The sequence below is a fragment of the Lasiosphaeria miniovina genome, assembly GCF_030549165.1.
Source record: "Lasiosphaeria miniovina strain SMH2392-1A chromosome Unknown B0T26scaffold_3, whole genome shotgun sequence".
Taxonomy (NCBI): Eukaryota; Fungi; Ascomycota; class Sordariomycetes; order Sordariales; family Lasiosphaeriaceae; genus Lasiosphaeria; species Lasiosphaeria miniovina.
The window spans coordinates 4,192,350-4,206,327 of NW_026848222.1; the positions used below are offsets into that span (position 1 = coordinate 4,192,350).

Below are 13,978 nucleotides of genomic sequence, written 5' to 3' on the forward strand. Positions count from 1 at the left end.
GGTCTGAGTCTTGGCAGTGAAGAGTGGCGGTTTGTGTAAGTGCTGATTTTCCTGCTGTTAGTCTTCTCCCTGCATATGAAGTATACTCCATATATGTAAGTATATATATATATATATCCCTGAAACGACCCACGACCCCCTTGCTACTGGTCACGGCTTGTTTGGTCTCGCTTTCTCTAGCCGGGAACGAACACTAGTATACTACTGCTCCTTGTCTTGTTTGCATACACACACACACACATTGATACATCCCCTATTCAGCCCACGTGGGAGGTTAGACTCTGTGCTGTTTGACGTCAAGTAAACGAGAGACTGACTACCTAGGTACCTAGGTACACAGCCATAACTATCAGCCATGAGTTCCACACAGGTCACCGTGTTTGCAAACACGTTTCTTGTCTCGCAGACAGGCGATGGCGGGCGACCCAGTGTCTGGGTCGTGGGGCCGGACGAGGCCCGGGAACGCAGGCGCAAGAGGTCGCATCGGGTATGTGCTCTCCTAGGGTGCAATTCGCGGTGGCAGCCACAGAGCTACGTCAAGCGGCTGCGGCAGGACAGGACTACTGAAGAGAGAGGGGAGAGGCTGACGATGATGTTTGGGGGCTGTTATAACAGAAATCTCGCATGGGGTGTGTCCGGTGCAAGCGGCGCAAGGTAAAAGTACGTGAGTTCGTTCGTAGCCTCCCGGGTTGCCATGACTGCCGCTGATATGTTTCTGGGCAGTGCGACGAGGCCGACCCGTGTAGTAACTGCGTCAGGCGCTTGGAGACGTGCGTCCGCTCCAAGCCGGCACCGTCCAGCCAGGGGCCAACCACCGTGCAGCGCAAGATGCTCTGCGCCACAGTTGCAGAGCTCGGGTGTGGCGGTCCCGTCAATTTGCTGCAGCTGGAATTGCTACACCACTTTGAGAGATCGACGCTGCCGACGCTGGCTTTCCAGGAAATATGGCCTTCCCTGCTGCAGCTAGCCTTCCAGGTTGGTCCACCTCTCCGCGTCGAGAGTCTTCCCCCTGGACAAGTGCCATAGTCGGGCATCGGGTTTTACCCACACCTAACCGAGTACCTGCTTAGTCCCAAGAACACGCGTACCTTGTCAACGCCATACTCTCTCTGGCGGCAGCGCACCTCGACTACCTTGCCCCAGACACGCCGCGGTACCGCCGGGCGAACTGCGGCCTGCTAGACCGCGCTCTCCACGGTTACCGCTCGGCTCTCTCGGCGCCCATCACCGCCGAGAACTGCGACGCCCTGCTCGGCACGGCGATTCTCGTCAACTACCTCATGTGGTGCGACCTCGACTTTATGGAAGGGCAGGCGGAGCGTCGGCAGCAGCAGGCACTAGACCTGTCAGCCGACCAGCTGTACTGGCTGTCGACTGGCGTGCGGCAGATCTTCTTCATGGCGTGGCCGTTGTTCCAGTCCGAGCGTAGCGTCTTCTTCCACGTGCCGATCCTGCAGCCGTGCATGGCCATCGAGGACGCCGTCGAAGCTCGCGGCCTCCGCCGGCAGGGTCTGGCGAGGGGGTTCGTGCAGCTGTACGACAATCCGCGCTACCACGGGGGGCGCAACGCCTTCCGTGCAGACTCCCGGGCCCGTCCCCGGAAGCAGCAGCAGCAGGATCGGACGTCTCACTCTCCCACGCCAAGCGCAAGCCCACCCAGTAGCAGCAGTAGCAGCAGTGCCACATTACACTCGGATGAAACATGGTCGAGCAGCTTCACCCGCCAGGAATCCCAATCCTTAAAAGTGCTGACGCTCTGGCAGAGCTACAAAGAAGGTGAGGCCTTCGTCGGGAGAGCGGGAGCGGAAGACTACGGCCTGATGCGCGCCGCCTACAAACGCCTCGCGGAGCGGCTCGCCGTTGCCATGGCATTTGCCTCGGACGGGGGGGTCGGCGGGGGCTGCCCAGCCGCGTTTCCGTCTAAGCCGCTAGGCCGCAGCCGCTCCCCCGTGCTCAAGAGCAAAGATATCGTGCGTTACGTGATGACGTTCCCCATGATCTGCTTTGGGTCATTCCTGCCGCTCATCACAGAAGGCGACTCACGTGGCCTCGTCGTGCTGTTTCACATCTACCGCGTCGTGCGGCAGCTGCTGCCGCCGGCAGACGAGAACTGGTGGTGTAGAAGGCGGACGGAAGCGATGGAGGCGGCCTTGAGATGCGAGCTAAGGGCCCGGGGCTTGGAGGTCTGTCTGAGGAAGCAAGATGCTGTGTCGTAGAAAATGGATGACTTACAGGACGGATTATTTTGGAGGATGTGCGTTAGGGCCCAATTGAGAAGTCCAAAGGCCTCGTATAGATAGATACTACAGGCTTATTAGAGAATACCAAAGCCCTACCTCCTTGATATTTACCGGTATTGCTCGTCAAAACTACCCAGTGTTTTTTATAGTCCAGCAGACTTCTGTTCCGATAGAATCTAAAGCTCGTCGTGTCCCGAAATCTTGATCTTCATGCCTGGAAGGCTTCTGAGCGACACTCTTCCAGTGGCCACCCTGGTCGGGCCGAGATCTTCATACGTCGTCGTGACGCCGGGCGGCGTCCACGGCTTGATGCGGCCCTGGTAGACGTCGAGCCCCCACTGTTGGATGCCTCTCGAGTCTAGAGGTTTGTCTCTGGGATACCGATAGATGCGGTCCTTTGACAGTTGGTGAACGGCACCAGCAGGGAAGACGTTTGCGCCAAGGCCCATCTGGCCCATCAGATCAGGAAACTCGAGAGGGTCGACCATGACAGATGTCAGCGAATCGTAGTAGCTCTTAGCAAACTTGTACAGCGTCTGCCGCAGCTCTTGCCGCTCGCTCTCGGTGGGGGCGAATAGGTAAACCATGGGCCAGCCTCGCTGAGATTTATCAGTTAGACACGACTCATAGCGCTACTTTCTCCCGAGTTTGGCAGGAGAGCTCGTGCTGGTCTTACGTCGAGAAGCCTCTGCCGATTCCACAGCGTCAAGTCCCCAAGGACAGGCCTCGAGGTTTCCTGCACCCAGGCGTCCAGCTTGCCAGTGCTGTCCAGCGATGAAAAGGTTGCGGAATGCCCATCGGCCGGCTTGTAGCACACCACCGCTGGCGCCTTGACGCCTTCGGCCTCGGCAACAGAGACGTCTTTGGCAGTACCAAAAAGGAACTCGTCGCGATACCTAGCGGCGACTTCAGAGAACTCGGTTGCTGATGCATGGTCTTGGGGGTCCAAGAAGGCTATAAAGACGATCTCGTCAGCAACCTTGAAGGCAGTAATGCTGCCGGCATCAACAGCTTCAGGAATGGCGGGCTGCTTCCTCCTGGCAGCAAAGTTCAGGAGCCTAGTCTCTGTCAGTACTTCTCCATCTTGATTACTTCTACAACGACAAATCCAAGGAATGACGCACGCAGAAGCCTGACGCGCGCCCCGATAGAGCGACACAGGCTTTCCGGAGTAGAACAGCACGACCGAAGGATACGAAGCGATGTCATAGCGAGCACATGTCTCTGCGGCCAAGACACAGTCGACGCTCAGGAGACGCTCTGTGCTTTCGGCGGCTGCTGCCAGCCATTCTGGCTCGAGCGATGCGCTTTTTGGTCTGGGGGGTTTCTTAGTCGTAGCCGGCTAGCTAGTCTCTCTCTTATAGAGAGATGCTATTACTCACTCGTCGTTCTACAGCTCCGCGCCAACGGTAAGCACGTACACATAACATGGGAGCCACGGGCAGCTCGTACCGACACAACTATACATTGAATCAGCAGCTGAAATTTGGTAGAATTAAAAACAGAAAAAATATGCGACTCACAAGCAACCAAAGCAAATTCGCCACCCGCCAGGGCCTGTTCAAGGTCTTGGGGGGTAAAGTGGTCCCAAGCCCGAGCCGGCGCCACCACGGCCATGGCTATCCACAAAAGAAGAGATAGCGACCATGACGAAGACGACCGCGTCCGAGACATGGTTTTCACGGCATCCATCAATCCCCGCTTTGATATCAGTATCCGTCGCAAACCCAGCGCCCCTTTCTCAATCGAGTCGGTCGGTCGGTCGGTCGGTCGATCAAGCCGGGCTGCGTGTTGCTGTTGGTGGTGGTGCACCACGGCAAAATCCCTTCAACGGCACCACACGCAAGGAGGCTCGGAACTTCGAAATGTAATTATAAGAAATGTAACGAATTTCTTGAAAAAAAAAAAAAAAAAAAGGAGAAAAAATACAAGCATGGCCTCCTTCCATCTCTTATTATTCTTCCTGGTCTCTTGTCCTGAAACGCGGCCACGCCAAACCCCCCCGTCCCGTCCCCAGACACGAGAGAGAGCAAAAAAAAACCGGTTTATGGCTTACCACTGAATTCCTGTCTAGGAGGTGACGGGGGGTTTCGTTTCGGCAGCTTCCTTAGATTCGCATCAAATTAAACCTGGAAAATGGCAGGAATGACTCTACCGCTTGCACTTCAATGCTTTGGTAACATCCGCAATACTAGTAATTACGGATGAGTGCACAATACAACTATAATTAGGTACCTAGATAGAGATGACTCCAAGGCAGGCTGAAGGTTGAAATATTTACAAAAAATGGCCTCTAGACCGCAGTATAGAAATAAAAGAGATGCAGCTTGTATTCCGTAGATCCCGATGCAACCCACACCTAGTAATGATAAAAAGCAGACTTGTGGATAAATAGATGAATCAATTGATGGATGGATAATAATGCGATACGCCAAACACCAACTTGAACCACAACACCCAATGCAACTGCACCGCACTGTACCACACCGTACCGCTCCGCATTACACCGCACGTACTACTGTAATAACTATTATTCTTTTATATCTTTCTCTTTCTCTCTCTCTTGGCTTCTTTCTTTTTTGTATCCCATCACTCCCATCGCGCCCGCCCGCCGACCACAGCACCCACAGACAAGCAAGACAGCACAGCACAGCACAGCACGCCCAACCATTCAGGCCAAGCCAAGCCAAGCCAATGGATGCCAAACCGCACGCCGAACCCAAGCCAAAAGACCCCTAAAAAAAAGAAACCCAAACCACCTGCACCCAAGCAAGGCGAAGAGCAAGCAAGCAAGCATGCATACATGCAAACTAACCTCTTTCTTTCTTTCTCTTTCCCTCTTGATCTTCACCCACCTTCCTGCCATGATTTCTTCAAAACAAAAAAGGGAAATTAATCACACGAATGTAATAACAGTCGAGTAAAAAAGTGGAAGAGAGAAGAACGCCATTCTAACTCCTTTGACGGAGAGCCCTAACATGCTCCACCGGAGATGAGGACAAAATAGAGAGGTAGAGAAGAAAACCCATTACAGAGACATAGCCTTTTCTCCGTTCCTTCAGCGAGTATCATCTCATTTCGTGCTCTGCCGAGCACCCTTCTTGCCCCGGGTGGTCGTGGTGGCGGCCTCGGCCTCGGCTGCCGCCGCCGCCGCCGCCTCCTTCTTGGTCTGTTTCCGGGCGCGCACCGGTGGGGGCTGCTCCATGTGGAGGTGGCCGATTTCCGCAACGGCCGTCGTGTTCTGCCAGTTGAGACACCGGTACGAGGGCGGCTCAGGCGTCGCCACCGCGGCGGGGGCTACCGTGTTGCGGCCGCGCGTGCTCATGCGCTTATTGCTGCCGTTCTTGCCGGTCTTGGTAACGACGGGCTCCTCCTCCTTGTCAATCTCCATCTCCGTCGCACCGTTTGCCGCCGATCCCGACAACCCCAAGTACTCCTTGCGGTTCTCCATGTTTTTGACAATTTTGTCGCGGTAGTTGATAATCTCCTTGCGCAGCTTGAGCTCGTTGAAGCCGCGCGGGTCCAGCCACCCCAGCAGCGCATCCACGCTCTCGGGGTCCGCGATGTAGCCCCATTGCGACGCATTAAACACGCTGGTTGCGCCTTCTTCGATCCTCTTGCGCTCCGGCACCGTCGTGTCGAACTTGGCCTTGTACTCGTTCTGGTACTCGGGTGCCATGTCGATGTACCCCTCTCGCTCCAGCTCATCGGGACCCTGCACCCATATGCACCCGTTGGCATAGCCGGCCGACGCCGTCGAGCTGTCGGGCAGCCCGGCGTACGGCATGCCGTTGCGTTCGAACCAGTAGTACCGGTTCCAGAAGCGGTCCTTGCCGAGAACCCGGGTGCGCGGGCAGTCGGCCTCGCGGAGGTCGTTGTCGATAATGGCGATCTCCTTCTCGCACTCGGAAATCTCGTCCTCCTTCTTCCGTATGTCTTTGAGCACCTTTATGAACTGCTTCGACTGTTTGGGCAGTTTGGCCGCCGCCTCGGCCTTTTCCTTCTTTTCCTGCGCCTTCTCGGCCTTGCGTTTGCGCTCGGCAGCACGGTCTAGACCGCGTCGAAGCTTCCGCGCCGACTGGCCGTCGTCGTTCGAGTCCTGCACTTCGTCCGACGTATGAACGGGCAGCTCTTCCACGTCCGACATTTTCACGTCGCCGTTGGCCTTGACTGCCTCTAGCGACGGGCTTGGGGGCATGTTATCAGGCAGAAGTATCTTACGCTGGTCATTCAAGCCCTTGAGTTCCTCAATGCTATAGACGAGTTAGCTTGACGGGCCAAACCCCAAGACGAGAATCATAAACACTCACGCTTGTTTTCTCTTGCGCTGCCACTCGATCTTCTCTTTCCTGTACGCTGTCATCTGCTCGCTGCAGTCCTCCATGTAGCCGCGGATTGCCTTGGTCTCGGCTGTCAGCATGCAGATGATCTGTAGAGCCTGGACGCGGTAGTTGACGTCGAGGGCGGCATAGTGCTGGCGCACGGTCTCCTGGCTGGGGTCTACCTCGGTGGGTACAAGCTGCTGCAAGAGCTCTTCGCAGCCGGCCTTTAGTCTCTCGTTCTTGGATAGTTGGTGTAGCAGGCCGACCATGATCATCTCCCAGCCGCCGTCCTTGAAGTCGCGTTTCCAGAGGTGCTCGATCCAGTCGTAGTCGGCGAGGACTTCCTCGGCCCGGTGCTTTGGAGCGTCCTCGGCATCCTGCATCTCCTTCTCGGCCGCCGCAGCCTCCGCCGCGAGCCTTTCTGCCTCTATTTTCGCCAGACTGCTCCTAGTCGCACGGCCCTTTGGTTGCGGCTCGGGCTCGGGCGTCGGCTCGGCACTCTCGTCCTCTTCGTCCTCTTCGTCGTCCTCCTCTCCTAGCTCTGGGAGCTGAATCTGAACCTTGCCGCCGTCCGCCTCGGAGCTGACAAGGATTTTGAGAACCGAGCAGTGGATCTCGTCGAACAGCTGGACGGGAACCTCTTCCGATGTGACCTGCATGGCTTCTACAAAGTCATCAAATGTGAACGAGTCCAGCTTGAATATCTCGCAGTAGACGTTTAGCGTGTCCCAGGTTTCGAGTAATGGCCCGACCGTCTTCATGAGTATCTTTTCGCTGAGCGGTCCCCTTGCCTCGGGGCCGACTTCCACCGGGGGGTCGCAACACAGATACTTGAGCTGCGGGCGGACATTCTCCCGGGGGCCTAATTGCAAGTCCTCGATGGGGTACTTGGGCGGCGGGGGTGGTGGAGGGGGTTCGGGCTGCGAAAAGACGGGCGGCGGCGGCGCTTGGTTGCGGAATGATATGGGAAACTGGAAGGGGTTACCGGGCAGGGGCAGGTGGACAAAGGCGCCGGGCTCGTGGCCGCCGAAGCTGCTGTGCTTCCCCTTGACCACGCCGACAGTGTGGGTTACCTGTTGGGCCTGTTGCTGGGCCTTTGACTTGTGGCTCTTGGGCGCGGGCTTCAGCTCGGGCAGCCGGACGGGACCCGTGGGGCTGTACGAGTCAGGCACGGTATGCGGGTCGGGCTGCGACGACTGGCGCTTCTGGGCCTGCATCTGCTTCCGCTCCAGGAGCTTGTTGTCGTAGCGAAGATGAGGCGGGATACGCGTGTCGATGTGGTACTGATCCGCGACCGAAGGCTTGACGAGCCAGGGCGCGCCGTTCCAGGCCTCTCGCGTCACCGTCTTCTTGATAAAGGACCGCAGCACCGATTTGGTGAAAACCTTGCGGTCGCGGAAGATGTGCGAATCGTCAACGACGGCCTCCTGGTCGGGGTGCGTGTCTAGGCTGACGAAATAGCGTGAGAACGGGGGAGTCAGAGTGCCGTCGGGTAGGACCTTGCTGCCGAAGCGCGTCTTGTCCCGCACCACGCCTTGCAATCTCTCACCCGTCACGATGTGAACGGTTACGGCCTCGCCGGGGTAGTAGTCATTCTTGAATTCATCGTAGATGACGTCGACCAGCGTGTCGATGCGGGACACGATCTGGAACTGCACACGCCGCAGGATGGGTCCCTTGAGGGCCTCGGGGAAGGCCTGCTCGACCTCAGCGGCGCCGGCGAGCTGAGAGTCGGAGGTGTCAGGCAGCTGCAACGGGGGGAACAGGGGGAGGGAGACAAGAGTGCTACTAGAAGGCCTACCTCGCTCTCGAGCGCCTCAAAGAAAGTCAGGCCAGAATGGCCGCTGATGGGACAGATGAAGCGTTTCTAGAGGGAACCGTTAGCAGTTAGAAGAGAGGAAAGAGAGGTGGTCCCTGGGCAGGATGGCATAGACAGGGGCGGCAGACCTGCTTGTAAAAGTCTATCCTATCATTTAGTTAGCAAAGTCCCAATACTCGTATAACATAATAACAGCAGGGGGTGGGACAAAACAAACCGTTTTAAGTAGTCTTCATAGGAGGAAAAGACCTCGCCGGTCTGGGGGATGTGCCACACCTGGGACCGCGTGTTAGTTAGGGGAGCGGTCAATTGACCTCCCAGAGGGGGAGGGGGACGAGACAACGAGAGAGTGGCGCACCTCTTGCTGGTCATCGTCGATTTCGGGCACCGTCAGGAACTGGACAGGTTTGCGCTTGAAGAGCACCTGGGGAGGTTAGGGGTGGTTAGTAAAAGTAGGGCGGGCGGATAGTCCAGTAGGCAGAGCACTGGGGGGTGGGTAAAAGAAGCGTCGTACCATGCTGGCGGTTTGTGTGGGGACCAGATGTGACCCGAGACCCTGGGACGTCTGGACAAAGGTCGAAAAGCGGTGCAAGGCTGATCAGCCTCGCGAAGGGGGTAGAAGGGGGGTATATGGAGCGATAGCTCGGACGGCGATTGGCACGCGTCGTCGGGCCCCTGGAGCGGTGCGGTGGCTCAGGGTCGCGATCTTGGGGTGCTGGGCGGTGGTGGGGAGTAGACAAGGTAGGGCGAGATGGGCGAGGGTTCGCGGTGCGGGCCACCTTTTGGGGGGGAGGGCCTTGGGTGGAAGGCGACTCGGCTCGTCTCGGGCCCCTCTCCGACTGGTGCAAGCTGGGAAGGCTGATCTTGATGCTAATGGGGGCCTGCGCGCAGCGTCACGTTCGGCTTCGCATGCAACGGCAGAAAAAATGGCGTGCAGGCGAGCGCATCGAGGGCCCCTCTAGCTGCGCGCTCTGGGCCGTCTGCCGGTCAGCCCGCCTGTCTGTCTGCCTGCCTGCCTGCCTGCCTGCCTGTCTGTCTTATTGCTCGCGGTCTCGTCTCGACGCCGAGTGGCAGAAGCAGACGAGGTAGAGAGTCGGGAGCGGCGCGGCGCGCTGCGAGCACGACGCACCGAGCACGTCTGTCGTGTCGAGGCCGACGAAGATGTTGAAGTTGCAGCACAGCAATTTGAGGCGGTGGTGCGGGTCGTGATGCGTCTCGCTCGGCGGGTGTGGTGCGGACGTGGAGAGTGGAGGAGGTGGTGGTGGTTGTGGTGGTGGCGGCGGAAGGAGAAAGAGAAATGTAGTCGAGAAGGAAGAGTAGAGGGTGCGGGTTGGAGAGGGCGAGGTAGGTAGGTAAGGTAAGGTAGTGGACGTGGTCGGGTCGGGTCGCAGAAAAAAGTTCAACAAGGGGAGACGAGGGGAGCATGGAAGGCAAGGCAAGGTAGTCTAGGTAAGGTAGGCACGGGTAGGTAGCAGATCCACGGGCACTGACACCGACCTTACCTACTACTTGGTACATACATTCTTACCTTACACACCTACAAGTACATCCATACATGTAAGGCAGGTAAAAGGTCGCCGTTGGACGACAAATGGGGAAAACATGCATGGATTTCAATGGCCAGGGCAAGCACCTTCACCGACACCTACACCTATACACACATCCATCCAATCTTTTTGACCCGTGGCTCGTGGTGCTGGTCCTAAGCCTAGGTCCAGTCCAGCACAGCAGTAATGCTAAGGTAAGGTATGCTGGCGTTCCCGGACCCTAACCCGCCCGCCTAGGGCAGGGACACGGGCGGCGGCACCACACCTTGTCGCTTGCTCCGTCCGACTGGATGGATGGTAAAGGCGGATAGTGGAGCGGGACCATGTCTCTCTCTCCCCTCGCCTCGCCTCGCAGAGCATTTGGGGGCTTTCCTGCTTCGGCCGGGCCACCACGCGCAACCCCCCGACTGCCCCTGAAAACCTTTTGCCCGCCCAGCAAGCCCGCCCTGCGCGACATTGCCCACTTTCTTGTACTCGCCGTGCTCGCCACGCCGAGGGCTATCTCCCGGCGGTGGAAGCGTCGCAAACGGCCGCGTTTCCGATTATTTACGCCCGCGAGAAGCCTACTCAAATTTTGCTTTTCGGGGGTAGGGGTCCCGACCCTTCAAAAGCTTCTAAGACAGGGCGGGCCCCGCGCGCGCCTCGAGGCCCAGATAGGTGGCTACCTGCCCACGATCGTTGATGCGCTTCCCGAACGCCCGCCGGCCCAGCCCCTTTTCCATTGCTTAGGTTGGAACTTGGGTTGGGGCCCCTCTCTTCTTCCCCTGCCACTCGCCTGCCCGCCGTATGTTTTTTTTTTTTTACAATCTCCATCTGGATCAGGTCCAGCGCGCACATAGCCCCCCTTTGCACCATGTGTGTGTAGTTGCGCGCTGCATTTTGACGCCCTGGTTTCCTTTTTCTCGACGTGCGGGCAGGCGCGGCCCTGGCAAAAGTTTGTTGGGGCGTGAAATCTGGACGCGGGGAGGTCTCCCAAGTACCTCGCTACCATTGGATCTCGTGGGGGCAGATCTCACACTTCGCGTGTCCCTGGACCTGATACCCACGGCGGTCCAGCACCCCTTTGACTACCTGACGGAAGACTAACCGGCAACACACGAAAGTCTCTGCAGTCAAATGCTCTGCACCAGTGTAAAGCAGGACCGACGAGCACTACCGCAGAGGAACATGTCAAAATGTTTGCATCTAAATTAAAGACCTAGTCTCCTATTCTAAGAAAGAAAACAAATTAAAAAATAAAAACGCGTCAAAAAGTCTGTGTGAGTGTGCCTCATCCGAACCCCCTTTTCTGACGTTAGAGCTTTGTTGTCGTCGCGTCTCCTTTTTTTCATCTCAAGACGTGTGCAGTGCATCCATGCCATATGCTGGTTCTGCTTTAATTGGGGGTTATTCTCACGGGGCAGCATTGATGCCAATGTGTGTCGGCGGTGGTGGTGGTAAGTAATAATAGCCAGGCCACTGGAGACGAAAGAACACTTTTTTTTTGTTTGGCCCCTCCCCCAAACAAATTTACCTGCATGTCCAAAATTTTGCCTGCCGCCGCGCCGCGAGGATCCCGCCCTGTGGGTCCCCCAGAAGGTGAAAAGCTGTCAGCCTTGCATCCTACCAGCATGTGCCGGTGGTGCCGGTAGATCCCCGGCGACCAATAGACACGTGGGATTTGCGCCTTAGTCAGCCAAGCCAACCAACCTCAGGGGAAGGCGCCCTGGAGACCATCCCTCGCTTTTCAGTCCATGCATTACTTTTCCGCAAGCCTTTAGATTCTGACGCTGGTCCGGGTCGACGGGCAAGACTTGAAAACATGGCAACATGGCTATAAGAATAACATACGAAATAGCTATTGTCACTTGCAGCTCCGTGCGCAGGGCTATATTTGACTAACAAAACACGCCATGCCGCGTCGAAAAGCTACAACCGAGATACATTGAAGCCGAATTACCGGTGCAGCGATTCCAGCCGTGGCCGCAGCCCTCTAGGACGTAAAATACACCACCATAAACCCCACCCAGCTGCCGACAACCCCTATCGCCGAGTACGAGCTCGTAAACATTAGGGGGAGAAACTCGTAGTTCTTGCCAAACACGACCCCGTGCGCCAGCGAGCAGTACAGGATCAGCGGGATGCTGACCGTAATGTAGAGCGTGCTGAAGCGGTCGAACAGGAAGAAGCGCGCCCGCCGCGACGCCGGCGCCAGCTGGTCAAAGGCCATCAGGAACAGCACCAGCCAGAACACCGTGTAGATGGTCTTTATGGGGAACTCGGCCGGCGTGAAAAGCAGCGGGAACAGCGACACATGGCCCGCCACCGCCAACGGCCGGAATGCCCCCAGATACCGCCGGTCTTTGAGCGCGATGAGGCTGAAGGGGATGATGACCAGCAGGATCGCCTTCTCGTGCACGTGCCAGCCAAACAGAAACGACGCGTAGCCGCACAGCGTGACGGCTCCGATGAAGTTTTCCCACGTCGGCACTAGGAAGAGCCGCACCAGCGGGATCGCCTGGAACAGCAGTGTCAGGGCAAAGCACAGGCGCGGCGTGATATCCGGGAGCACGGCAAACGCCGTGTCGCCGACCAGACCGCGCGTCACGCTCTGCAGCGCGCCCGCCTTGACCGACAGCCCGATCCGGGGCGCCAGCACGATCAAGACCCTGTCGATGAACGAGTACATGGCCCAGACGTTGGGCGCCCAGTAGGCATGGCACAGCCCCCGCGAAAATGGGAACAGCCGGCTCAGGATCTGCGGGATCTGGCCCTTGAGCGCAAAAGGGCCAAAGGCGGTACCGAAGATGGCCGCGATCCCTCCGCCCAGCTTCAGGCAGTTGAGGAACTGGATCCGGAAGATGGACTTGGGCGACAGGCAGTAGGTCCTCAGGAGGAAGACAAAGTAGGCGGGCGCCAGGTAGAGGTAGATGTGCTTCATGCACAGCAGGGCACCAAACACGAGCCCGCTGAGGAGCAGCGTCGACCTCTTCCTCGCCAGCACCAGAGACGCGATCAGGATGCCATACATGCAGCCATTGTACTGGAAGTGAATGTGGTCAATGATGAGCAGTCCCGGCGAGAGCAGGATGGAGATGGCGGCGGCCTGGGCGGCGCGTTTAGACGTCCCGTGCGACGAGTCGACGAACCTGGGGTCCTGTTAGTTGTGACCTGTCTGTCACTTGCCAGGCAGCCAGACAAAACGAGAAGGGGGCATTGTACATCTGTAATGCGTAGACCAGAACGAGCTCCGTGACAATGACGCTCAGGCGCTGGAAGTAGACCGTCTGCCAGCTATCGTACTCGAGGTTGTACAGCCGCAGCATGGCAGGGTCGGCCAGGTTTGCGACCTGCGACATTATCCATTCGAAGTAGGCAAAGAAGGGCGGGTAGTCGAGCGTCCATTCCGACGACTTCTCGTAGTACCAGTCCCATAGCGGCAGGCTGTGCGTGATGGCGAGCCAGTTCCGATGGACCTCGAAGTCGGTGGATTTACTGCCACGTTTGTGCAACGACCCGGTCAGCCGAAGAAAATCAAGGTAGTCATTCGAGCACGGATTGAAGGGCGGGGTTTTCTTACTAGGCCGGGAAAAGCAGGATCTTGAAAGCAGCCGCCACTATCGCACATTGCGCGAGGGAAGGGTATGTCTCGGCCATCGAGACATGTCGGGGCTGCCGCAAACGCTCGTCTTTGGCCTCTAGTTTGGTAGGTTGTTGACGGGTCACGGCGAACTGGAGCTCTAGTGGGGCGTGGAGAGTGGATGACAGCTAAGAACAAACCGTGGCTTTAGCTGCATTTAACTGTCAATTGCACTGTTTGTTTCATCTACATGCGCCACTGCGCCGGCAAGCCACAATCACAATCGATGCTTTCCCCGCAACCCACAAGAGACGAGACCCCTGCTCAGAGTCTCCACCAGGGCTCGCTTGGGACCAGGAAGCTCCCGCCAACGGAGCTTCTGCAGGGGGCGCAAAGCTAAGGTGGTCTCTTGAAAGCGTCTCACAGAGAGAGCACACGCAACCTGGCCGCATTCCTACTTCAGTCTCCGTTTTGGCGCCTGCGAGAATTGC

General features: G+C 57.5%; 4 protein-coding genes across 4 annotated transcripts; 1 reads left to right on the forward strand and 3 right to left on the reverse strand.

Moving 5' to 3' along the window:
* The first annotated feature begins 190 nt into the window (after window positions 1-190).
* Window positions 191-2,535, forward strand: B0T26DRAFT_237047 (uncharacterized protein). The gene is made up of 5 exons (XM_060433922.1): window positions 191-273; window positions 341-487; window positions 616-660; window positions 724-975; window positions 1,071-2,535. The coding sequence occupies exons 2-5, from the start codon at window positions 356-358 to the stop codon at window positions 2,214-2,216; spliced, it is 1,575 nt and encodes a 524-aa protein (XP_060298769.1). The 5' UTR covers window positions 191-273; window positions 341-355; the 3' UTR covers window positions 2,217-2,535.
* B0T26DRAFT_237062 (thioredoxin-like domain-containing protein) lies at window positions 2,317-4,395 on the reverse strand. The gene is made up of 7 exons (XM_060433923.1): window positions 4,297-4,395; window positions 3,764-4,098; window positions 3,693-3,700; window positions 3,623-3,630; window positions 3,365-3,556; window positions 2,917-3,298; window positions 2,317-2,839 (listed from the first exon to the last, which is right to left on the reverse strand). Exons 2-7 carry the CDS (start codon window positions 3,930-3,932, stop codon window positions 2,417-2,419), a joined length of 1,182 nt encoding a protein of 393 aa, XP_060298770.1. The 5' UTR covers window positions 3,933-4,098; window positions 4,297-4,395; the 3' UTR covers window positions 2,317-2,416.
* Window positions 4,396-5,313: 918 nt separating this feature from the next.
* B0T26DRAFT_674495 (uncharacterized protein) lies at window positions 5,314-8,898 on the reverse strand (the record flags this gene model as incomplete). The annotated part of the gene is made up of 7 exons (XM_060439718.1): window positions 5,314-6,493; window positions 6,551-8,286; window positions 8,364-8,429; window positions 8,510-8,528; window positions 8,599-8,657; window positions 8,740-8,805; window positions 8,896-8,898. The coding sequence occupies 7 exons, from the start codon at window positions 8,896-8,898 to the stop codon at window positions 5,314-5,316; spliced, it is 3,129 nt and encodes a 1,042-aa protein (XP_060298771.1).
* A 2,831-nt stretch (window positions 8,899-11,729) lies between these two features.
* B0T26DRAFT_704265 (glycosyltransferase family 57 protein) lies at window positions 11,730-13,714 on the reverse strand. The gene is made up of 3 exons (XM_060441709.1): window positions 13,488-13,714; window positions 13,130-13,402; window positions 11,730-13,056 (listed from the first exon to the last, which is right to left on the reverse strand). Exons 1-3 carry the CDS (start codon window positions 13,562-13,564, stop codon window positions 11,901-11,903), a joined length of 1,506 nt encoding a protein of 501 aa, XP_060298772.1. The 5' UTR covers window positions 13,565-13,714; the 3' UTR covers window positions 11,730-11,900.
* Between the last annotated feature and the right edge of the window lie 264 nt (window positions 13,715-13,978).

Bases quoted from the DNA above. Each gene is read 5' to 3' on its own strand.
- B0T26DRAFT_237047 (XM_060433922.1), top strand. From the start codon at position 356: ATGAGTTCCACACAGGTCACCGTGTTTGCAAACACGTTTCTTGTCTCG. The intron at 488-615 runs GTATGTGCTCTC...CTGTTATAACAG, and splicing joins GGCGCAAGAGGTCGCATCGG to AAATCTCGCATGGGGTGTGT. The intron at 661-723 runs GTACGTGAGTTC...GTTTCTGGGCAG, and splicing joins GCAAGCGGCGCAAGGTAAAA to TGCGACGAGGCCGACCCGTG.
- B0T26DRAFT_237062 (XM_060433923.1), bottom strand. From the start codon at position 3,932: ATGGATGCCGTGAAAACCATGTCTCGGACGCGGTCGTCTTCGTCATGG. The intron at 3,299-3,364 runs GTGCGTCATTCC...GACAGAGACTAG, and splicing joins GGCGCGCGTCAGGCTTCTGC to GCTCCTGAACTTTGCTGCCA. The intron at 2,840-2,916 runs GTAAGACCAGCA...GATAAATCTCAG, and splicing joins ATCGGCAGAGGCTTCTCGAC to CGAGGCTGGCCCATGGTTTA.
- B0T26DRAFT_704265 (XM_060441709.1), bottom strand. From the start codon at position 13,564: ATGGCCGAGACATACCCTTCCCTCGCGCAATGTGCGATAGTGGCGGCT. The intron at 13,403-13,487 runs GTAAGAAAACCC...CAAACGTGGCAG, and splicing joins ATCCTGCTTTTCCCGGCCTA to TAAATCCACCGACTTCGAGG. The intron at 13,057-13,129 runs GTACAATGCCCC...ACAGGACCCCAG, and splicing joins CTGGTCTACGCATTACAGAT to GTTCGTCGACTCGTCGCACG.